The sequence below is a fragment of the Trachurus japonicus genome, chromosome 1 (genome assembly GCF_045865225.1).
Source record: "Trachurus japonicus isolate A0001 chromosome 1, Traja_1.0".
Classification (NCBI taxonomy): Eukaryota; Metazoa; Chordata; class Actinopteri; order Carangiformes; family Carangidae; genus Trachurus; species Trachurus japonicus.
Genome location: NC_140907.1, coordinates 27,583,027 through 27,607,703, shown reverse-complemented (window position 1 = coordinate 27,607,703; position 24,677 = coordinate 27,583,027). Strand labels below are relative to the sequence as shown.

General features: G+C 43.1%; 1 protein-coding gene across 6 annotated transcripts in view; it reads right to left on the bottom strand.

Annotated features, from left to right (window-relative positions):
- The window catches only part of LOC146992081 (protein sidekick-1-like), a 296,559-nt gene that overhangs the window by 160,919 nt on the left and 110,963 nt on the right, over window positions 1-24,677 (bottom strand). For all 6 annotated transcript variants that reach the window (XM_085783510.1, XM_085783486.1, XM_085783479.1 and 3 more), the window contains 3 exons: window positions 17,692-17,848; window positions 14,766-14,872; window positions 12,741-12,888 (listed from right to left, as the gene is read on the bottom strand). In XM_085783510.1, the coding sequence (XP_085639636.1) occupies window positions 12,741-12,888; window positions 14,766-14,872; window positions 17,692-17,848 (412 nt within the window). The remainder of the gene's footprint in view (window positions 1-12,740; window positions 12,889-14,765; window positions 14,873-17,691; window positions 17,849-24,677) is intronic.

Below are 24,677 nucleotides of genomic sequence, written 5' to 3'. Positions count from 1 at the left end.
ATCATAAAGGTTCCTAAATATCGTCACTTTCCAAAAAAGATTATGTCGGAACCATATCGGCAGATTTGCGCCAAAGTAAAGGTTAATCCACAGATACTGGTCCAATTCCTTAAAGCAGAAGTAAGTGATATATTTGTGTTAATATAAGTCTTAAATAGTTATATCTTCCGACAGCAATCACTTACATAGAGTGTTTGGTCTGAAACACGGGTCTGTCAGTCACTCTGCTCTGCTCTGAGCCCAGGAGAAAACATTTATCGTATCCTACAGTTTTTATCCAATGAGGAGAGAGAACGGCATGCAGGGCTGTGTGTGCAGCCAAGGGACGCCGTGAATGTGGCGACGTAGGGACGAGGACTGTTATGGTGCGTTCAAGGAAACTCGTAACTCCTGTTTTTCCGACCTGTGAAGTTGTATCAGTTTGATCTGGTGCGAGTTCACGGGTCGGAAGTTACGAGTGGCCGTTATAGTGACTTTCACCGGTAAAACAGGTCGGAAAAACACGAGTGGGTTGCCTGAAACGCTACAAAGTCGTAAGTTGTGACTTGAAGCTGTAATTTACGGTTTCAAAAGCCGGCCTGGAACGCAGCATTAGCGAAAACGACCGGATCGCTTACTTCTGCTTTAACGTAACATTGAACTGGTAGGAATTTAAATGCTAGAGTGTCATTTGTAATTAAAATAAACCAACAAAATTGACTTAAACATTTGGTATTGATGACAATTAATGACTTGAAAATTTCAAACACTTCCCCTGGGTGATTAATAATTGGTCATATTTGAATAGATCCTTAAAATATTTTGTGGAAATAATTGGTAAAGTACTTATATTTTTACTATATTTGATTGATAGTGTTGTTAAATTAATTAATGCACAATAAACGTACCAAGAAAATCTATAATTTAGAGGTCCCTAGTCCAATACAGGAAACACTCATCAACTTCTGTTTTCTCACTTCTTTGGATAATAAATCCTTGTTGGGGTCTTAAAAAGTCAAACAGACAGAGCTCTGGTAGCTGATGTCACAATGTGATTAATCATTTTCAACAACAACTTGAGCATTTCCAGGATATTTGACTTTTTTTTCTTAATTTCCATGTGTTTTCCATGATTGGAAAATTGGTCAACCATTTTCCAGGTTTTCCAGGATGCATGGGAACCCTGATACTGGAGACACTGTAGTGAATTAATAAACACACGAGACAAGTCAGAGAGCAACAGGAAACGTGAGAAGAGAGAGAGAGAGAGAGAGAGACGTGACCTGCTGTGGATCATGCAGTGAGGTGGGATGTGCTTTCACCGCGGTGCCACCGAGTCTCCCTGTCGTCACTGTTGTTTATCTGACTGAGCCTTGATGTTCATGTATGTGATCCTGGAGTCAGGTCGTCAGGTTTCCCAGCAGAATCCTGATATTGCTTTATTCCTTTTTCTTTCTTTTTTTTTTTTTTCCAGGAGGCTTTGTGACGGCCCACAACAGCAAGAAAAACAAACAATTTGAAATCCCATTGATCAACAATAGAACAAAAGGCAGAGAGTCCAATATAAAGACCAGAGGAATGCTCAGATTGTCTGACAGCAGTCTCTTTTCTGCCAAACGCAGCTGTCCAACCAATTACTGATGTGGTCAGTTATTTGACATCTGTCTCTGACTGAAGAGTATCAGCCTCAGACTTTGTTGTCCTCAAAAGCCCATTAGCGCAATTAGTTCCACTGATTAAAATTAGTATTTCACGTCAACAACAAACAACTGAAAGACACCAAAGCTGAAACAAGGACAAGCTGAATCAGTTTCCACATCTCTGCTCCAATCTAACATTCATAAACTCTATACGGCATTTCCATTTCAAGACCTAAGGTGAGCCGAAGGTGAGCGCAGGGAAACCAGGATTACCATTTTCCCTTTGAACTGGGATCAACACCCGCTGACACTGACAAGAGCGAAGGACAAGAGTGAGAGGGGAGGACGAGGGATGAGAAGCAAACAAGAGGGAGACGGAGCAGGAGACAAATGTCCATTGAAATGTAGAGTGAGGTGCGAAGTCGAGGAGGAAAATGGAAGAGTTTACAGTGGAGAATTTCCATTCTGTTATTTGCCGCCACATTAGAGGACCAAAGGAGCAATTCAATTATGGGACAGGATGGAGAGAAAGGGAGGGGAGGAGAGGAGAGGAGCGGGCGTGGAATGGGAGGAGAGGTAAATTGGAAAATATTAAGTTCAGGCAGGCGTCAAGAAGGAATTCCTGTTGCTTTTTGTCCTTGTCTCTAATTTCCTTCTCTGTAATTAATCAAAAGTAGAAATGTTAAAAGGTGAATTATAAATGCTGTTTGTTCCTTCATGTCACACTGGTGCTTAGCTTTCTGCCAGTGGCCACTACTAAGCCAATTAACTTGAACACAACTTCTTGTTCAGGTACAGTAGATGTTTGGCATATGTACAGTTGATATTTCCTCTTGTTCCATTTTAAAAAAGTCAACAAAGTGTAACAATAAACAATTACTCATAACAAGGCTTGTTTGAGCTGTCAATTACCAGAGCAGGGTCACTGTAATTCTTCAAAGACAACAGCAGCACAGTTCCCGTAAAAGAAAAAGAAAAACAGACCAGATTGCATCTATGAAATGAATATTTTCCCAGAAAGCTGTCTGGCTAATACACGGTGTAATACATGGCTAATATACAGCAAATGAAGATCTACATGGACATTTGTTGCCGAGCAAGTCAGACTTTTAACTTCGGCCTGTTCATCACAGAGATTGCTTGAGGCTGCTAATGAAGAAATATTACAATAATCTAACTAGTTGTTGGACCACGAGTGTCAACAACATACTGCAAACTGAGGCAGCAAGTTTGTGTGTGTGAGTGTAAATGACTGAAAATCAATTTGGTTTTCCATCTTTCTTTGATGTCCTGGTGTCACGATCAGGTTTATGGAGCATCCCCCTTCTGTGTTCACACATGTAAACATCATTTTCCCAAGTTGCACGGTTTGTAAGAATAAAGAAATGATTCTGAACAGCACCACAATGGTCTTAATGCTGAAATAAATGGAAAGTCTGACAGCAGCGTAAATGGAAAATGCACATTTTTATTGTCTGTCATTACTCCTAATTAGACGGAGAAGATACATTCAGTAGGTAAATGTCTCTGCAGCAGATGTTACGTTTGTGTGTGAAAGCTGGATTTGCTGAATGCCAAAGACGTCAACAGAAACCTACACCAACTACACCAGCAGGAGATGAACAAATGGTACAGGAGTAGAGTATTAATATCATGTCAACATGGATATAAATCAGAGTTCAGAGGCACCCCCCCCCCCAACATTATCGTGTACCGATAAAAGGGGTAAGCTACATGGTGTTAAACTTATGGTCTACAATAACATCTTCAACGTTGTCGGACTGAGACACCTTAGGAGGTTTATTCTTTGTGGCCCTTTTCCACTAGCACGACTTGGTTCGACTTTTTTATTTTTTATTTCTTCTTTTTTTTTTGCTTTTCCACTTGCACTCGAGTGTGACGTCCAACACGAGAATCAAACACGCTAATTTAAAAAACACACCAGCAACAGCGACCACTGATCCATTCTCTACTGAGACTTTTGTTATTCTTTTACATGAGTTAATTGACTGTTGTGTGGAAAACAAACAACGCTGTGGTCCGTAATCGAGGTGCACTGCAGACGAGTGAGAAAAAAGAGAGTGAGACGCCGCGATATGACGACCGCGCCGACACTGAGGAGGTGTTATGAAGAACTCAGCTGTGACGGAAAAGGACCTGAACAGAGTCGAGCCGAGTAGAGCTGTAACTGCGTAGTGGGAAAGGGAGCAAAGTAATAGTAACTGGAAGATTTAATTTCACCTTTATTTATTCAGGGAAGGTCAATTGAGAGCGTGCTCTCTTTTTCAATGACACCCTGATTACAAAAACACACAATTATGCAATATACAAATACAATCAAAATCATAATCCAATTACATACAGGCTGTAGAACATTTGATAGTAAGTTTTTAAAGCTATCTAAAGAAATAAGATGATCCAGTTTCAGATTATCATTGTGCATCTGCCCCAATACTGAAGCAGTGGTGGGCCGCCATGAAAAAATGCATACTGAGTAGTCTTGTAACAACACAGAACGTAGGCCAAGGCAATTTATTCTAACTGCTCATATTTACCCCTCACTGTGTGTGTTCATACTAATTCATATATAGTCACATGACTCCACCTCATCCATGATATTGATTAGAGGTCAAATGGCTCAACCCTATCAGGACGTGTAAGGAAAATGGACTCGTTATGCCACAACTGTTTTTCTGCCTGATACACAATGAAAATGTAATCAGAACATATACGTACTTACTTACACATAAACACACACCAGGCAGCAGCGACATTATTGTCAGTTATCAGTTTCAACGCTGCGTCTGATCAGTGTAAAGTTAGTCTGTGTAAGAAAACTAAAAGCCTCAACAAAGACACAGGAGTTAAGAGGAGAAAACCTTGGCACATGGCTGCGCTTAGTTCTGTCGTACGTCTTCAAACCCGACATGTCTTGGGTTTTTTTTTTTTTTTTTGTAATCCCAAAAGAAACTAAATCATATCATTGAGAGGAAAGTCACATACAGTATCTAAGCTTCTGGTGGCTCCAGAGATTAAGTTCCAGACACAATGGATTGAGATGAGCTTAAACTCTTTACTCCATATTCATTTCCTGTAAGTTTTTTTTTCTTTTTTCTTTTTTTTTCATGTCTACTTCTACCTCTTTCCCAGTCACTTTGATCCTCCCCTCTGGCTGCCGTGAGAAACTGTGTCATTATGAGCAGCTCCTGGATGGAAGACCTTTCAAATGGCCGGTTGTTTTTCCAACATGTGGTGGGATTTAAGCCTCCACATCCTTTTGAGTCTGCCACCGAACGACGCTCCTTTTCTCTTCATCTTGTCGTTTGTCTAATACACACACACACACGCGCGATGTGTACGCACGTTGCCAGACACAAACACACACAACATCTGCTCGCAAAGTTCAGACAGCGAGAAAGTTCCTTCTGTTCAGACCTCTGCTGAGTGTGTGTGTGTGTGTATGTGTGTGTGATGGAGAGAGGCAAAATAATGAATCGCTCCCTCTGTTACCTCTGTTAAAGTGGTGTTTGACAAATTAAAATGAATGAATGGCGAGACACACGGCCGCACACCTCCACAGCATATGGTGGCTTAGGCCAGGTCTACGAGGACAAATATTTCCCATCAGGCCCCGGTCCCGACACTGACCACCTGTGACAACACCGTTATCCTCGCCGCCCGACTCCCCGGCAACAAGAAACTGAAATATTCACTGTCCGCCCAGCCATGCTTCTGCATAGATCACTGCCTTTATTTGATCAGTCTGGGCTCCCTGCGTCTCCCGGTGGAAGAAGAAAGAGGAGCTCTAATTCTCCGCAGCCCGGCTGTCCTCTTGAAGCTGCTCAGAATCATTTCACGTCCATCTGCCACAGGCCTCAGAGCTAATTAAAACCAGCAGTTAGCTCTTCTCGACCTGGTGCTGCAGGTCACGGCTAAAATATATATCAGCATCTGCAGCGGCGAGGCGAGGTGACAGCGCTATGGTGTCTCAAAGTTGTTTTTTTTGACTGGCCGCTGCTGGACAGCAGAGACACAAACAGCAGAGACTCAATATGTCTGAAGTTCGCAGTCCATGTGAAAATGGAAGGATGAAGGGAAGAAAAACATTTTTTTTTTTTTTTTTTGGTGGATGGAGGTTGAGGGGTGGCGGTGGGGGTAGCAAATCAGAAAGATGGCAGAGCAGCATGAAGGGGGAAGATGGAGAGGGCAGAGAGTATGGGCTCCATTAGATTAGAGAGAGTGGGAAGTGACAGCTTGTAAGTTCTTCTCTGGCCAGTATTTTGAGGGCTGGGGGAGTTTGGGAATGTGTGTGTGTGTGTGTGTGTGTGTGTAGGGGGAGTAGGACTGAGTGTGTGTTGGATATGCAGAGTGGGGTTAGGGGCAGGCACATGGACATAAATTGCGAGCGGTGGGACAGGCAGAGAGAGAGAGACAGACAGACAGCGAGATGGGGCTGGGGACTCTGGGAGCGATGCATATCGGATCAATAAACTTCATAAACGACATCATCAGCTCGGTCACCACGAAGACAGCCAACCGCCAGGCACCATCTGGCCCTGTCTCACCGGACCGCAAGATCAGCCAGCATAACCTCGCGCACACAAACACACACTCACACACACACACAAACACACACACACACACACACAAACACACACCGCTGCACACGCAGAGCTGTGCAAACACTCGGTGCACTCACTTTGACACGCATGAGTGCACGCAGAGACATTCGAGCCAGGTAGACGCAAACTGAGATTGGTCTAGGGAGACAGATTGTGTGTGTGTGTGTGTGTGTGTGTGTGCATGTGTGTGTATGTGTGTGTTTGTGTGTGTGCATGCGCCACAGCAGTTAAGCACTTTACTCGGGGAACAGAAGTTTATGAGTTCTGTATGACACTTTATCCTATAGCATGATAATGACCGTAAAAGAGACAGAGAGCAAGCGTCAACCCGAGAGAACAAAGCAATATAAAGAATAATTTAGAGGCAGAAAAGTAGGAGTGGGAGACAGAGCAGGGAGGCGAGAGAGAGAGAGAGAGAGAGAGAGAGAGAGAGAGAGAGAGAGAGAGGGGAACGGGAGAGGAAGACATGTCTTGTTGAGACAAGAGGGGAGCTGTGAAGAAAGGTGCAAATTAGTCTTTTCTATGAGGGTTCAAAGGAAGAATTATGCATGAATCCTCATCACAGTGTGTGTATGTGGGGTGCAAGCAAATCAGAATATTTCATCTCACAATGCTGGGATTTTTTTTTTACATTCAGATTGCATGAATACCTGAAAATGAAGCAGAGACAGTTGCTTCTTTTAGCCGCTTTACAGGTGTGTGTGTCTCTGTCTCTCTTATTGAAGAGTAGAAACAGAAAAAAAAAAACGTGTGACAATCTGAGAATTAAATGTTGCCACGTACATTTTTATCTACCTGAAATTACTTCTATTCTATATCACAAAGTATATTACCACAACCAGACACCAACAATTGACAGAACCAGCTGTCATTTTTATCTTGTTGCTATGGATACGGGTGTTGGTGCAACAGCCCTGAATTTTAGACCGACTCGCTGTTGAAAAGTTACAAACCGATCAGGTCCTCTCTCAGCCCAAACAATCTGCCAATGTCACTGAGCTAAAGAGCGTATAGTACCCCCGCGTCTTTGTCACATTGACAGCAGAATGAATAAATATCAGTCATGTAATATCTGATGGTTCAAAATGTTCATACTGCACTGCAACCTGGTTTTGTGAAGTTATCTAGACAGTATCACTTACATATGCTATGTGATAGGCATTTACAGTAGTAGTCTTTGGATAGAGCTTTTTGTTAAAGGCTCATTAATAATCATAATTGAGCTGCTCATTAGGTTGATTCAGTCTGTTTCTCACTTTGGAGGTTTGGTTTTATCAGCCCCCAAAGAGTCTCGTCTAACTAAAGGAGCATTAAACAGCACAGACACGCTTAAAGTAACAACTACAAAAAAAAAAAAGAAAAAAAAAACATAATTACAAGGATGAAAGAAAATTGTTATGATCAGACGAGTTCGGGTTCTGTTTCCCCTTTTCAACATAATTCAGACGAAGTGCGAACACTGAAAACAATGTATACTTAATTCATATTTAAATACAAATCAGCAGACAACCTGCAGCCATCAAACCTCCTGCAGTAATGATAACAACATTACCATCATGTAAGGACAGGCTTGGTTTGGTAAAAAACAACGTGATGTGTTGTGACTACTAACAGGTTTACATGTGGAAACTATGCAAGTTTGCTCACTTTGTTGCTGTTTTGCTTTTCAAGGCAATCCACGGAGCGGTGGATAACGTTATATATCATAAGTGTTGTATATTTGTGTCGTCCTATCTGTCATAAACAAAAGATTACGAATTACGGGTTGCGTTTGTGTCGAGGTGCCGCAGAGACAAGATCCAGGACACCGGGTCGTAGGTACTGATCTTGCAAGGTTGGTTTTTGTGCACACTCAGCACGCTATGAATGCTACGAGGTGGAGTTGTTTTAGAGGTGAATTCATGCAAAACCGCTGATGCACGTTCCCGTCGAGGGCAGTTTTTCAGCAAGCAGTCTCTGCATTTGCCTCGAAAACAACTCTGTCTCGCAACGTTCTGTTATTATCTCATAGCGTGGTGAATGTGCAGGTCACAACTTGTCCACGAGAGTGTTTTGGAGTTGTTGGATTGTGTATTTGATGAGTTTTATGAAGGAAACCAAGAAATCCCATGAGCCTCTGTAGCGTAGCTCTGATCAACTCGCAGCTCTGCTCCGCTGTTCTAAAAATAGCTTGCACCGACAATTAAAGGTAACAAACCTACTAATATGACTATTATGGTAATGGGCCAATTTGCCAAAATGTTGAACTATCCCTTTAACCATCACAATTATTCCAAAGCTGTTTAATTAAGGTGAAAAATCTTACATAGTTTCCTCTCTAAGTTGGGCTGTTAGCACAAACGGCAGCACTGTTACACAGTGGAGTGGAGTGATGGTCCAACATCTGAGCCTGCTCAAGGTTTTTAGAGGGGGCATTGATTGTCAGAGTGGATTTCTCTTCCTGATTAATTGGATGGTCTGATGTGAAATACTCGCTGCTTAATCTTTCTCCATCCCTCTTTCATTCTGCTTCTCTCATTGGCATTGACTCTGCAATGGACTTTACTGTAGAAGGGGGGGTTAGATCAAATATTAGATGTGACATTTCTCTGTCTCTCTCTGCAGAACATCTCACAGAATACCTCCTGCATCTGCACCCGTACTTTCTAGTCCCATGGCGTCACTGAAGTTGTATTTCATGAGCACGTGTTAATTCCTTACGACTTAAGTGGAGGCACGAGGCAGTCAGGTGTTCAGGGGGAAACTAACTGATTGCAATAAATAGCTGATGGAACCCCTGCATTTAATTAGTTATCTTAATAAAATGCATGAACTCGTTTCATCTTAATCAAGATGACGTGGGAAGTGGGGCCAACATTACGTGGCCACATTTAGTTACATGTATTGGCTCCAGTTATCGTGCCCACGGTGTCACCTGCGTGGTGATGGGAGGGGGCCGCAGCTCTCAGGTGACTGCTCAGCTCAGTGCACCTGCCAGACTGTGACAGCCGATTGCTCACTGTCAAATCATATTGTGTTTTAAACGCTGTGCTAACCCGCTGCAGCAACTGTTACATCAGCGCTTACTCTGCAGCCTCTGCAGCGACTTCAGCGTCAACTCCACATTCATTATGTTTTATGCTGTCACTGTTAATTTCATATGTTTTGCTCTTTTCGCCATAATTATGTGACAACTCGTCTGTCTGCTGACTCCTGTCACTTTTGCTTCTGGATGTGGAGGCTTCCAGGGACAGATCCTCCATACCTCTTCACATCATCATAATGCTGTAGCAAAAACTTTGTGGTAAATCTGAAGTTTAAATTGGTTCTGGCAAAAAATATAGAAGATATTTTGTGGTAGTTTGTCCTTCACGCTTAGATGAACAAGGACCTGCAAGCTCTGGTAAGTTTTCTACTCCTGTTGAGCGTATTCAGAATCGACCAATAATAGGTATGATAATATATACACTGAGCAACTCGAGCAAGAATTATGAACCACAGGCCTGTGTCGGCTGTAAAGTAAGACCTGGTAGCAGTCCTGGCAAGAAGCCAGTAGGCTTCTGACATGGTCTGACATGGTCTGCAGTCCAGACAAGTGTGTGCTATTATCCCCACGTTCAGATGATGGTGGTGTCCTGCTCCTCTCCGTGGCAGCTGGCTTTTCACCCTGTCGTCGAGTCTGACCTTTCGTAACTGCTACAAATTTTTATAAATCTTTTGATGTGTTAAAACTAATTATTTTCCGCAGCAGCTCTCTCAGTGGGACAGGACTTGCACTTGGACTTATTAGTGGCCCTAGGACCACTCGAGAATGATACCAAAGGAGCTGCTACGCCCTGCTGTCAGTATCATCTTTGATATGGATGGCAGCGGCCATTAAATGAATAGACGGCTGGATGTGACAGGAAGGAGTTTTCTGATTCACTTTTACCAATATTTAACTGATGTGATGTCAATCATTATTTATTTTTTGTTGTTAATTGCTGCGGGCGATGGCATTGGTGCTTTTATTTGCGGTGTGTGACATTGTGAAAGGGTGAGGGTGACGATGAGGGCGACATTCAGAAAGCTTCTTTTGTCACTTTTGTTGATCTACAGGATATACTGTATGCTTATTAAAATATGCAAATGGGTTGTTGTCATGAAACTATCAGGAGAAGTAAGTACTGTAGAACAAAGGACTCGCTCCCTGTTTTCTGTTTTTAATGGATAGCAGCAGGGAGTACAGTTTAAGGAGGCTAACGCAGCGTAGTGGTGATGCTCTGACAGTAAACACTTTCATTGCAGGCTGAGTCTTGAGCAACAGAATAATTGCAGTCCACTGTCATTAAGCCACACTCAGTGAGCCCCCATTAAGTTAACAGGAGAGCCCTTTCCACGTTCATTCAAATTAAAGAGCAGAGTCAAAGTTAATGGGAATTAATGACAAAAAAAATAAAATAACAAAACTAGGTGTAAACGTTGCATACAGCTGGACAGTCCTCATAAGGACACATGGGGGATGTGATCACACACATGCACAAAAACTAATAAATGTAAATTTAACCTGCTGGATTGAATCCCCGAAAACCCTTTTTTTAGAAACCTGAATATCAATTTGTAAATAATCTCAGATTGCAACAGCACAACAGCAGCACAACGTGTTTAAAAGCATTTAAATAAACAGTTGCTGTCACAGGAGCACAAGAGCTGACACTGGACGTCTTGTCCTGTCTGATCTGAATGCTGTTCGCGCTAAAGACTGTTCCAAAGACTGGACACCATGTTGGTGGGCCAGTCAAAAAAGTCTGAAAGATGACAACTGGAATTGAGCCTTTACGCTTACTGCAGCGTTTCAGCACAGCAATTAAAGTCCTGTTAAGAAGCAGATGGTTTTTGGCCACTGACACACGACAGGCCTTTTTACAGTAAGAGGAACAATGTAAGTCTGGTCGCTTTTCCACTGTTTTACTAACCCTCCTCCCGGCCATGTGCATTTGTTTACAACAAAGCCGACAAGAAATCAACCAAAAGACGGGTAGATAACATTACATATCATATACGATGTTACAACGTGTATATTTGTGTAGTCTTATCTGTCATAAACAAGAGATTACGGGTTACAGGGCGTGTTTGTGTCGCAGTGCACAGAGACGAGAGCTGGGACACCGGGGGCGGCGGCCCACGATGTTGTAAAGTAACCATCACAATTACTCCAAAGCTGTTTAATTAAGGTAAAAATGTAACATAGTTAAACTACAAATCCTGCATAGTTCCTCTTTAAATTGAAAAGAGGGACTTTACAAGGACAAAGCGCAGTACACCAAGGCATCAAATAAAAATAAATGACCAAATGTACGCATGGAAACAGGTGTATCTAAAAAACATGCCTGCCATAAATTAGACTGTTACCTTCTGCAGTTGGCAAGAGAGCGCCCTGATGAGGTAATACCAAATTGTTTCTCAAAGAGCAACAGTCAGCGGTGAAAGTTAAACTCTTGAGCAGTCGACCAATGGTACAGTACGACATCATCAATCACAGACTCAGTCATTCATGGAAATGTGCAGATCTAATGCCAGTTTTTAGCCCCACCCCCTCAAAAATACACAAAAAAAACACTGCTCACAGAAGCTGACACCACAAATATTTCTAACAAGCACTTTTTAGGTGGTGACTGCTATTAAAGGAATGAAAAAGTTGCTGTCTGGCCATTTGCGTGTACACCAAGGCCACTGACAATTTCATTTAATAACACATAGGGGAGCAGTTATTGCTCTTAATGGGGAGTTAGTTATCTCAGAGAGAGAGAGCAGCCTCATGAAACTGCTGAAGGTCTGTGTGTGTCTATTTTCAATAATGAGTAGATTCAAACAGGTACATATTCTAAAACAATTTAAGATAATCTATAGTAATTTATTCTGGAAACCTTTCACAACAAACCCACAGCCGCCTGCTTTGTCTGAATAATTACGTTATTAATACGCAGTTTGAACATTTTTCTAAATAACTATACTGACAGGATAACTGTAGCAGCTAAGGAATAATATGCAAATTACAGGCATTTCAAACAGGAGCCAGACAACAGCATTAAACAAAAAGGCTGTGAAACGCAGCTTACACAACACATCCAGGGACTCGCACATCTCTCTTGAACAATTAACATAAAGAGCATTTCTGGTACACCTAAAATTACTTAATAACCTTGTAGATGTGACTCACTGGAAAAAAATCAATTTTATCTTGTCTTGATAATGTTCGAAAATCTTTTGTGCAGATGTCTAATGAAAAGGGTCAGTTATCTAAGTGGGTTATTATTTATAACAATCTGTGTATAAGGATTAAAAAGAACTTTTTGTGCGTCCAGAGGACGTTAATTAATAAACCACTGATGGATAAGAACGGTAAAATTAAATTTGATCTCAATCTGTGCTCTTTCCTTTTTTTTACACACACTGTTCCTGCTGCATAAATGGATATATACTGTGAATGCGAGTGTGTGCTGGAGGGAGACAGGAAGATGGGAACAAAAGAGACACCTACATTCGGTTGTTGGGGATGATCTTCTGCCCGTCTTTGAACCACGTGACCAGGGGTCGGGGGAAAGAGGCGAGAGGAGGTGGGCTGACGACGGCAGCTCTGCCCTGAGTCACGGTCTTTCTCTGCTCCTCGGCAGAAGAGTTTCCCAAAACTGGTTGGAGGGAGAGGAATGAAGAGCGTGAGTGTGAATGCAGAGCTACAATTTACCAACACAGAAGCTCTGGTTTTGTTGGTAATACTATAAATGGGAAACTAAATGCTAACATGCAAGCAGAATGAGAGAATGCCGGCGGTGCTCTGTGAGAAAAGTTTTATTTTGGCCATTTGCCCTCAGCTGGAAATTTGTTCTAAGGATTGAATACCACGCCATTCAGTTATGAGTTTTACTGAAGGGCAAGGAAAGCTGTGTCGCTAACAGAGACAATAAGTTCAAACAATCTATTCAAAAGACCATAGAAACCTAAACATGTCTGCAAACTACTCCTCTTTTGTGAAGCAGTTAATATCTGGATAGAGGAGGTTTAATAAAAGCGAATGGTGGAGCGACCTCAGACGAAGTCACACTGATATTTACAACGGAGTTTATGGTCAAAACTAAAGCTTCTCAACAGTATGAGGTATTTCTTTATAAAATAAAAAAGCCAATCTAATACAACTGTGGATGTGAGTAGCTATTTTTAGCAGGTTTTATTAGACACAATTTTCCACCTGTGTGAGACCTTTGCGGACGAAATGTCACAGCTCCATAGGAGGACAAAGAGGACTGAAGACTGTAGAAATCTTTAGTTGAGATTAACCGAAAACACAACTCAAGAAGAGCGCTGGTGAATCTTACAGACAAAAGTTATGATGATCGAAAGCAGTGATTCCCAAACTGGGGTACTTACGGAAAGTGATGTATGCGGAAAAAAGAAATAAAAACCTAAAACATGATTTGCATGATTCGCATTAAAAAAACTAAACGAGTCTGAGGTGGCCACTCATGCTATGGCTATAACTTTCAACTGTCTGAGCATTTGCATGAAGAAGAGTTTCTTACATGCCTACTGTAGGTAACATACTGAACAACCTAAATCTCGAATTATAGAGAGTTTCAGCAACCACATTCAATGTGCGAGATAAAGTTGAAACCACGATAGAGGGACGACAACAAAACTGAGGTCTTCCCATCATTGCATGACTTTTTGTGCGCTAATTAACTCTGTTTGACAAGACAGTGTGAAACATGACACAACCTGACACCTCAGTGAGCGCAGAAGTCGGGGGGGTTCATGGCTGGAGGTCAAACGTCCCAAGAGGGGAGTACGGGAGTGTGAAAAGTTTGGGAACCACTGATCTAAAGTATCCATACTGCCATGGGAGTTGTAGTTTCTTTTTATGCCTTGGATTATGGAAAGGAAACCCAAGAAATATGTTTCAAGTAAAGAGATGAAAGGAATGCCGAAATACAGATTGCACTGAGTTACAGGAGTTGGCCTTCTCTGAGGGTTAGATCGGACGTGACATCAAGATTTCAGCCATGACAGTGTCCTCCATTCACGGCAAAGTTGCTACTCTATGTATTGATGATGTGATTTGTGTTTGTAATTCTGTACTTGTGCCTCAAACGCGCAACTTGTAAATCATTATTTGTGAGTCCACTTAAAGCATCTCCAGGTAAATATCTGTGAACCTCCACCAATTTGTGAGGATCCATTAGAGACGTGTGACTCATAAAATGCAACTCGTGTTCGAGGAGGAGAATTTCTGATTCCCCCCCCACACACCGTTTCCTTTCAATGATATTAAAATATTACCAAATTAATTTTGACTCTATTGATTCACAAACAGGGATGACTAATTGTGTTTTCTGCTGGACTTTAAAAGAGGAGCTTCTTGTTAGTGAGCCCATCGTTAAGTTTTCCTCATAAACGCCGTCCTCATTCCGACCTCTGTCATTAAAACAGCTTCGGTATCGGTGTTATTTTTAATGGTTGTAATGTTGTGTACTCTTCTTTCAGTGTGTAGTGTGTGTTGATGTGTACTCACAGGCCACCTGCACTTCCGTTCTCCTGTGTATTACCGCTCCCATCCTGTTCCTCACCATGCACTGATAGAGGCCGGCGTCAGTCCTCTTCAGAGACGGGACAGACAACCTAGAGGTGGACAAACACAGACACAGAGGGAGAGAAGGACGGTCATGAAGGTGTGTTTTTATCTCTGAGCTGTAAATAAACCCAATATAAAAAAAAAATAGGCAGGGGGTCGGGTTGCTGGGAGTGTTTGGAGACCAGCGAGACATAAGGGAAAGAAAGCGCAGGTCTGTTTGTCCATATGTACGCTCTCTGGTGCAGCTCTCTTTCATGACCTTGATCTGAGGATGGATCGAGCCTCAGGTTGTCAAAGTTCCCCAATAACAGAAGGTAAGGCGGAGTGGTGCATGTGTACAGCGTGTGTGTGTGTATGAGAATGGTTTTTTTTTGTTCTAAGAGGGGTTGTTAATGGGGCTTTAATGGACTGTGCTTCACTAATGGGAAGCTTGGCATAGGATCTAGGTTTGTGCCATGCTAGGCTAACACACACACACACACACACACACAGATATTACACACAAACCGGATAGACACAGTAAAACTGGACATCGCTTTGGGGCTCATTATGAATACCAGGACAGCCAAGTATTTAACTCCCAGGCTGTCAGCGCATGCTGCCAACATACACAAACCCACACTCTAATACACACACACACATACATCAAAGACTCACACACACAATTCCATTTGAATCAGGAATGACACATTACACAGAAGCTCTCATCCTGAAACAGATTTTGATATTGGACCCTGCATCTCTCTCTCTCCCTCTCCCTGTCGCTGTTCCATTAGGTTTTGTAATAGGTGTGTGCGGTGGGGCTGTCACTGTATATTTTGAAATACCCACAAGTTTTTCTTTTTTTTTCATTTCCTTTATATGTCTCACTAAACACAAAGTTCAGTGTTGACAGGTCCCAATCAATATCATAATTTCTCAGTCAATTTCTCTGACACAGTCTCTCGGCCCTGCGTGCAAAGTCAAATTCCCCGTGTGATTCAGGAGCAGAGCAGCCTCAGTCAGGTTTTTTTTTTTTACAGTACGACAGCTTCGCCCACAAATTCACAACCCCCCCCCCTCTCCTCTGCTGCATCAGTGTGGACTCACACTTTGCAACAATACAAAAAGAGAAGCGGGGATCGAACCTCCGACTGTGAGATTTCTAGATGACCGGCTCTGCCTCCTGAAGATACAACAGCTTGTGTGTGATTTGGAATTTTTGAATATGTGTGGATGTAATCTCAAGTTGAGTACTTCCATACTTACACTAACTAGTATTTTGAGTATGTAAGTGCTCCTCAATTCACGTCAAGTATGTCAAAATGCAGTGTACCGTTAGTACCCGGATGTTGCATAACGTCATAACGGCCAAAAAGTCGAGTGTGGAACGATGGACACTTCCCACCTTCAATGGTCGCCGTCTTAGCTACGTAGCGGAATATAATATATAGGTATTTAATAGATAATATGAAAATCAACATACTAGTTGGCCGATGTTTTCCGCCAGTAAGGGGAGCCAGCTGACACGGCGGCTGCTGTGGCGTTATCTCTACCTTGCATTAAACAGGTAGCGCACACAAGCCGAAACAAAAAGTAAGGCGTTCATGATCGCTAATTGAAATTACCAACAAAACAAGCCGGTAGATGTGTTGATGTATAGCGGTCCAAAAAAAAGAAGAAGTTGCGATCGTTATTTCTGGTAAGTGCACAATGACAGTATTCAAATTGAGACAACACTAACTGTGGAAATTTGCGCACTAAAGATGTAACTACTATACTATATGACAGTGTACTCATGGAAGTATTCAAACTGAGACACAGTAAATGTTTATGTAACGCTTTAATACAGATGTATCCCACATTTTCAGACTCACACACCTGTGCCGGTGAGTTGCAGGCGAAAGCATCAACCTGGGATCAAGCTGGAGTTTAGTGTTTTTGCTCAAGGATACAAACAAGATGAGGAGGAACAGGAGGCTGAAGCACCAACGCTGCACTCAGCAGACGAGCTCTAAATACTTAATCTGCTTATGATCAAGTAACAGTAGAGAAAACTTATCAATGAGGAAGTTGTACTGTATGGGGTGTAACACCAAAAAAACAGACCACAACTGCAGATGGTTGTGAGCATACACACACACACACACACAAGGCCTTGCCAATTCAGCATAGCCCGGTCCTCACCAAACTAAAGTAGCCAGAACGCTGAGAGCAGTCCAGGGCGACACACAACGCGCCTCCTGGCTCGGACGACGACGACGGCTGCCTACAAAACGATGGCTCAACCCACCCCCACACCCTCATACCCCCACCCTCTCTCTCCCTCAGTGTGCATTCGCTCCCAAGATTCCCTGTATTTCTGAATGATGTGAAAAACAATTTTGTTTCACAGCTGCAGTCTCGCCGAGAGGGATTGCTTAGCTCTTACCAACCAGCACACACAGGGACAGGAGGAGACGGAGGAGACGGGCGGAGTGGAGTGGAGGGGGGGGCAGTGAGGTACTGAGAGGAAAGCAGAGACAGGAGCTCAGACATATTGATTGCTTCTCCTCTTCTTTCCCCGGACCATATACATATTTATAGTGCTAATGTAATTATTAATCTCACTTTGCCCCGGCTCACTTTCCACTGTATTAATTTCATGTTCCACTATTTAAATGTTCTGACCTTCTCTAAACACAGTCCGTCCGTCACTAATGGGAACGGCTCTTAGCTGCAGCTGGTTGTTGTTGTTGGTTTTTTTCTTTCCATGCTACAGAAGAAAGGACGCCAGACAGACAAACAGGTACACATGCACTTAGAGATAACAGAGGGATCCATGACTAAAAAAAAAAGAAAAAAAGTCAGTCAGTCAGAGCCAGCCGGTCGGTCGGTGGAAGCTGACCTGTACTGTGGCGTCCAGTCGATGATGTTGCTGTTGTTGAGAGTCCAGCGGTACTGCAGAGGCCAGCTGCCTCCAGCCAGGCAGGTCAGCACCAGCCTGTTTCCCTCCAACATCACCTGCTGCCTCGGTCCACCCCCGCGTAGGTAGGGAGCCACCTCTGACAGACAAACAGAGACACAGAAAAGGAAAATATGTTATTTTTGTTAGTTAAAAAAAATAGAAAAAGAAGAAAAAAAAGTCTTCATTGGCCATTTATGAGCAACGAAGCAAATGTATCTTGTATTCATCCAAAACAATAGGAAAAATCCATTCAATTCAATGGTATATTCTTTGCACAAAGACTGTTTGATGAAACTCTGACATACTAATGTACCTGCACTTTAATATATAATATAAAAGTGGGCTCTGGAAATTTCTATAATGATGTTAATGGTGCCATTCGGCAAATGTCAGGGCAGGATATGAGAAGAAAGTCATCTGTATGCACCGTGTTTCTTCATGCATATTTTCTTCATTGCTCCTGAAGCCAAAGCTCCGACCTTTTCACCTTCACCTCTCAACTTTCATTTCTACCCTCAGCCGTCGCCAGGACGCAGCGACGGGATGTGACTGCGACCGTGTGGCCCCCGAAACTCTGATGAGACACATCTGTAGGGTTCACCAGGAGTCTGTCTGGAGATGCTCGCTCCATTACTGACGTCTATTTAAGTATTCCTCGTCTACCGCTCCACCAGACTGTGTCCATAAAGACATAAATACAAGTTTCTTGTTATCCATCCTCCTCCTGCTCTGAGTGCTCATTCTTCCACTGATTTGCTTTTACAGAGACGGACAGGCATTCATAACAACAGTAATTACAAATGACTGTCCGAGGTATGTTATGTTTTACAGTAAACAAGGCTGCAAAATCACTTTTAAATTATACCTGACGATAAGTGGTACCCCTGGTAGCAACGTATATGGTTCATGATGCATCGCAAAGCGCTCACGCCTGCTGCTTTCTATGTGAGTCCATGCACCGGCAGCATGCGCATGACTGCTTCGACGCATCCAGTTTCCCTGCATTGATGTGCAGCAGCGGTCCAGAAAAAGAGCTATTACAAAAAAAAAACTATCACATTTTCTCCCTGGAATGACACGCTGCACCGTAACTACTTCTGTCTATGCACATTGCATCTGTAATGTGTTGCCGGCATCGGTTGAAGTGCTTCAAACGCCAGTGTATTTAAACTGTGCACAAGATGCAGGTTGAACAAGTTCAGAGTCACCTGTCATCCAGATGTTCTGAAGACAGTCTGGACATCCTGCTGCTCAGAAGCTACAGATGTGAAGTTCGACTCACGACCTTGAGTTGTAAATCTACAAAATCTCATCTATGATTTTCCTCGATCACATTTAAAGGGATACTTCACCCAAAATCGATAATTCTTTTTTTTTTTTTTTTTTGCCTTTATTTGATAGTGATGACAGTAGAGATAGACAGGAAATGGGGAGGCAGAGAGAGGGGGAATGACACGCAGGAAAGGTCTGCCCGACGCGGGATTCGAACCGGGGACGCCTGCGGCGAGGACTGTAGCCTCTACATGGGGCGGCCGCTTTACCCACTGCGCCACGCACCGCCCCCAAAATCGATAATTCACCAATTTTCTACTCACCGTCATGCCAAGGAAGGGTTCGGAGAACTTACAGAGTTATCAAAACGCTTTTGGAGTTCCAGGGGCGTCCGGCTGGCAACGGGTTTCCATATAATGGTGGCGGATAGAGTTCACTTTTGAATCGTCCAAAACACACACTATGAAACATCCAGATACCTCCATACTGCTCGTCTGTACTGACCCAAGTGTCCTGAAGCTGCGACATGAAAAAGCTGTTTGGAAAAAATTTGCTGCGAGATGTTCCTTCGTGTTTACATCATACAACCAATGGTTTACAACGACGAACGCAGCAAGTCTGGCGCATGCGCACAAACATCAACAGAGCTACTGCTACAACAAGGCTAAAAACAGAGATCAAATTAATTTTTTCCGAACAACTTTTTCATGTGGCGGCTTCAGGACACTTGGGTCAGTACAGACGAGCAGTATGGAGGTATCTGGATGTTTCATTGTGTGTGTTTTGGACGATTATATGAAAATCCGTTGCCAGCCGGACCCCCCCTGGAACTCCAAAAGTGGTTTGATGACTCAGAAAGTTCTCCAAACCCTTCCTTGGCATGACGGTGAGTAGAAAATTGGTGAATTATCGATTTTGGGTGAAATATCCCTTTAAATATCATCACTCACAGGACATTTATTCTGCCTCAGTGTCCAGTCTTTCACTCGGGTGTTCAAAACCTGACTCACCCACAACACAACCACACTGGCATCAAGCTTTAGACTGTGTGAGACCACAACGCATCGCATACAGTACAACACAGAGGCTCACGGGGCCTGGACCCTTTAAACCAGGATCTGTATGTGGTGTACGGTGGAGACAATGAGATTTATTCAAGCCATCAACCCCTCTCTCTCTCTCTCTCTCTCTCTCTCTCTCACACACACACACACACACAAAGTGGGTTAAAGGGGGCAGGCTTATCTGCTTGCTACAGTATGTATGGACAGGTCCATAACTCTAAGGCAGAGTTTTACATTTTCTCCTTCTCTCTCTCTCTCCCTCTCCTGTCAACTTAATCTTCTCTCACCCCTGCCGTTCAACTTTCTCAGTTCTGTCTTCCCTCCAGCCCTCTCACTTTGTCTCCATTGTCTCCCATCCACTCCTTATTCCTTTCTGCTCCCTATAGATGTCTCAGGGCCACCCTTTCTTCTTTTTTTTCTCTCTCCTCCCCCTCTCATTCTCCACTTTCCACAGTTTCACACTCTCCCCCTCTCTCTCTCTCCTCTCTCTAGATTGATAGCTGCCTGCTCCGTGCACAAGAGGGAAGTGTTCCATCGACGATAGATTTATATGCAACTCGTTCCCTCTCCCTCCCCCTCTGTGTGTGTGTGTGTGTGTGTGTGTGTGTGTGTGTGTGTGTGTGTGTGTGTGTGTGTGTGTGTGTGTGTGTGAGAGAGAGATCGTGCACGTGAGCATAAGGATTTATTTGGAATATTCCGTTTCTACAGACGATGGCTGGCAATGCAGACTGCAATGTCATACTGCTGACCAGCACTATAACTCACCTCCGCCTGCCTGCCTGGCTGTATATATGTGTGTGTGTGTGTGTGTGTGTGTGGGGAAGAGAGTGAAAGAGAGAGTGAGAGATAGAGAGAGGGAGAGAAAGAGCGAGAGCAGAAGGGACCCATCCTTAAAAGCTTTCCATATATGACCCTCAATTAGAAATGCTGGTGTCTACACACTCTATTTCACTTCTATATACTTCATATTTCGTACAGCTGTGTGTTTCTGTTACCCCCCCCCCCCCAACACACACACACACACACACACACTCGACATCTCCTCCTTAAAAGAGAGTCCATTACGAAGTACAGATGGAGATAGAGAGCATCACGTCCGAGAGGAACAAGGTCAGCTAACAGCATGTTTCATTCACTGATGTCCTTCCTTGCTGTCTGTCTCTCTGTCACCCGGTGTCAACATGTCTCTCTCTTTCTCTCCCCCACAGTCTTCCCCTCTCTCTCTCTCAAGCTGTACTGTCCAGCCACCTGTCTCTCTCCTCTCTTCTTCTTCTTCATATTCCCCTCCTCCTCTTGTCCCCCTCGGTCCATCTCCGTCAAAGCGTGTGGCAGCTCAAGGTCTTGTCTTTTTCCCTCCCTTTGGGAAGATTGTTGCCGAACGGGAGAGATTGGCCTCTAAATGTGAAGGAAGGAGTCAAGAGGCAGCTGTGCACACGTACGCGCACATGAATATACACTTCTTTTTTTTTTTTTTTTACCACCCCCCTTTACCGCTGCAACATGTGCATGTCTCTGCGTTCAGGTCAGACTTATGAAGCTGCTTAGGCAGATTCTGGCGAGGAATTCAATTTGCCAAGAGATGAGCGCTGTGATAGAGGAGAGAGGGGGAGGAGGAGGAGGAGGAGGAGGATGAAAGCTCAGGAGGAGAAGACGAGAGGGGTCACTGCTCCAGGGGTTGACAGTCCACCACCATCCCACCCTCGCTCTCCTCGCCTCTCCGTCTCTCTGCACTTCTACAGCGAAGTGGAAATTAGGCCCTAAATGACTTGTCCTTTACAAATGGGCCTGTAAAGATCATTATTCTTACACTGTGCTGCATTAAACATCCCAAAATTAATCCTAAATCTTACTGCAACAGCTGGGGTGAGCAGTGAAAAGTTTCCCCTGGCTCAAGGTGAGGTCGTAGGGTAAAAGCATCTGGAGAGGTGTTGATTACTGTGGTGGAAGTTTTGAATTTGGGGGTTTACTGTTTGTTTCAAGAACCCAGTGGTGTAAATGTATGTCAGAGCACTGAGAGAGACAGAGCGACAGAGAGAGACAGAGAGACGGATAGAAAGACAGAAACAGAGACAGTAGCTGGGTTTCCATTACAGGTTTTCGCAAAATAAAAGCGATATTTCTGAAATTTCAAAAAAAGTACAATCGCTATTTGCAGGTGCTTCCCTTGAAAGGTGTTTTGCGAATGAGCCGTAACTCTCGTAAAGTCTAGTCTTCGCTTCGTAAGCGCCTTGCGTTTCCACGGTGCTGGGACAGCGATCTCAGCTGCCACTACAGCTGTTGCTATTATTGTTTTTAACAGAAGACGAAGGCAGCGCTTATGTGTAGCACTGGCCGTGGCCACGAATAAAGGATTTCTGGGAGAGGATCGTGAACGAGGGTTTAACGGACGAACTATTGATACTAAATTTCAGGATGACCCGGGATACGTTCAATGAGCTGTGTGATGTTCTCGAACCAAAATAAGTGTTTCCATAACGCTTTTGCGATACACTTTTATATCGATACATCTAAAAACCACCTCTTTTTTTTTCGAAATGTAGGTGTTTCCATTACCTTTTTTTTTTTTCTTTTTTAAGTATATTTTTGGGGGCTTTTCTGCCTTTAATGGACAAGACAGTTGAGAGAGAGAAAGGAAATGGGAGGAAGAGAGGGGGGAATGACACACAGGATAGGGCCACTCGACGCAGGATTTAAACTGGGGCCGTCAGCAGTGAGGACTATTAGCCTCAACACATGGGGCGGGTGCTCTACCAACTGACCTAAACACCGCCCCCCATTATCAGTTTTTTATTGCGATATTTAGGTTTTGCGCAATTCTAGGAGTAATGGAAACACATCTAGAGATAGACAGAGAGACAAAGAGCAGGGATGAAAAATAAAAGTTGAGCTCCAACTCCTGCAGAGCTGCTTAATTATTTGATACAACTGTGTGTGTGTGTGGTGTGCATGTGTGCGTACAGTAGGAGTGTGTATGTGCGAGTCAGGTCAGAATTAGGGTCACCCACTCCAGAAAAATCACTTTATCTTCATACAGCTGAACTCCTACTGCGAGACAGGCCCGGAAAAACTGGCTATAGTCTATGAATACTGATTTACTGATTGCCTGTCTCTGTGTCTGTCTCACTCTCTCACACACACACACACACCATTCACACTGTCTTTTTTTCGACACATGAGGTTGAAAGGGAGAAAATAACTACATCAGTCTCTTTTATAACGAGTAATTTTTCTATGAATAAGCGAGCAAAAGTTGCATGGCTAAGCATTTTTTTTTTTTTTACACAGCGGTAACAGCAGTCTATTTGATTATGGGGTGCAAATGAGTTCTACTCCTTTTTTAATCTAATAAGTCTGTCTGTGCTTGTTTCAACAGGCATTTAAAAAACACTTAATTGGACTGACAGTGTGTGAGCCGAAAGGAAGAATTATGAGGGTTTTTTTCTTGGCTTGTTGCTATCAGTCAGAAAATGAGGATTGGGGGGAAAATGAATTAATTGAACAATATAAAGTGTGCATAGGGGGGGCGGGCTGAGAAATATGATTTTATTTCCCATTCGAAGAGTTCACATAGATTAGATGAGACCATACTAAGATTGTTAAACTGTTTTCTGACAGCTGTTGATGAATGCCTGCTGTCTACAGCTGGGAAGAGCTGGAAATACTACAACCTAAGACCTGTTTGCACCAGAATACATATAGAGGATTTTATTCCTGGAAGTTATATACGAGCACGGATGGCATTAGTGGGAAAGAACAGGGATTGGAGGAGAAAAAAAAAACTGGATAAGCACTGGAGTGTGATTTGAGTCAGCTCATTAGGCAACCTCAAATTCCACATGGGAATGATCCCGGATCAAAAGCTGACATCCATGAACAGCCGTTTGTTTTGCTGATTTATGCTGCAAATTGCACAGAAAAGACTGTGAACTAGGCAAAAATCCAATATTTGGTTGAAGCGGTGGATTGAGAGACACGGTGAAGAAGAAGAAGAACTATGAACTCTGCAGGGAGAGCAGGAGGTGAGTGAACTATAGGAGAGTGAGGTGAATTTCAGGCGAGCTGCGTCTCTGACCTGAAAGCCGATGAGCCGGATTATGAAATAATTCTGCGTCATCATCATGCCTCACTGTGTCTATGCTTCTTCTTCTTTGAAATTATTTTTCACCTTTCCTCCTTGTAAGTGGTTGTGACAGTTTGGAAACATCTTAATGAAAAACAACAGGATCAGAAGGCAAACAATTAGCCTCATTAAACACCACGCCGTATGATTTTATCTTTGGCATATACAGTACATAGAGAATAATGGGTTTTGTTTGCAGTAATCACAGCTCCTGTCATATCGGTCATTAAACGATCTCTCTCCAACGTGATTTCAATGTTAGTGACAGCATAAATTCAAGTGCAGAAGACGTTCATGCTGATGCTTTCAAAAACATTCATTTATCACTTCAGAATGCTGCAAATAGAAAAATCGGAAATGAAATCACGGTATGAAAAAGTCACGGTTTCAAAACCACTAAAATGTTTCATCATACTGTTCCGGTATGAGCCGTTTTCTGTTTTTATGTGAAGGTCAGAAATCCTTCAGGT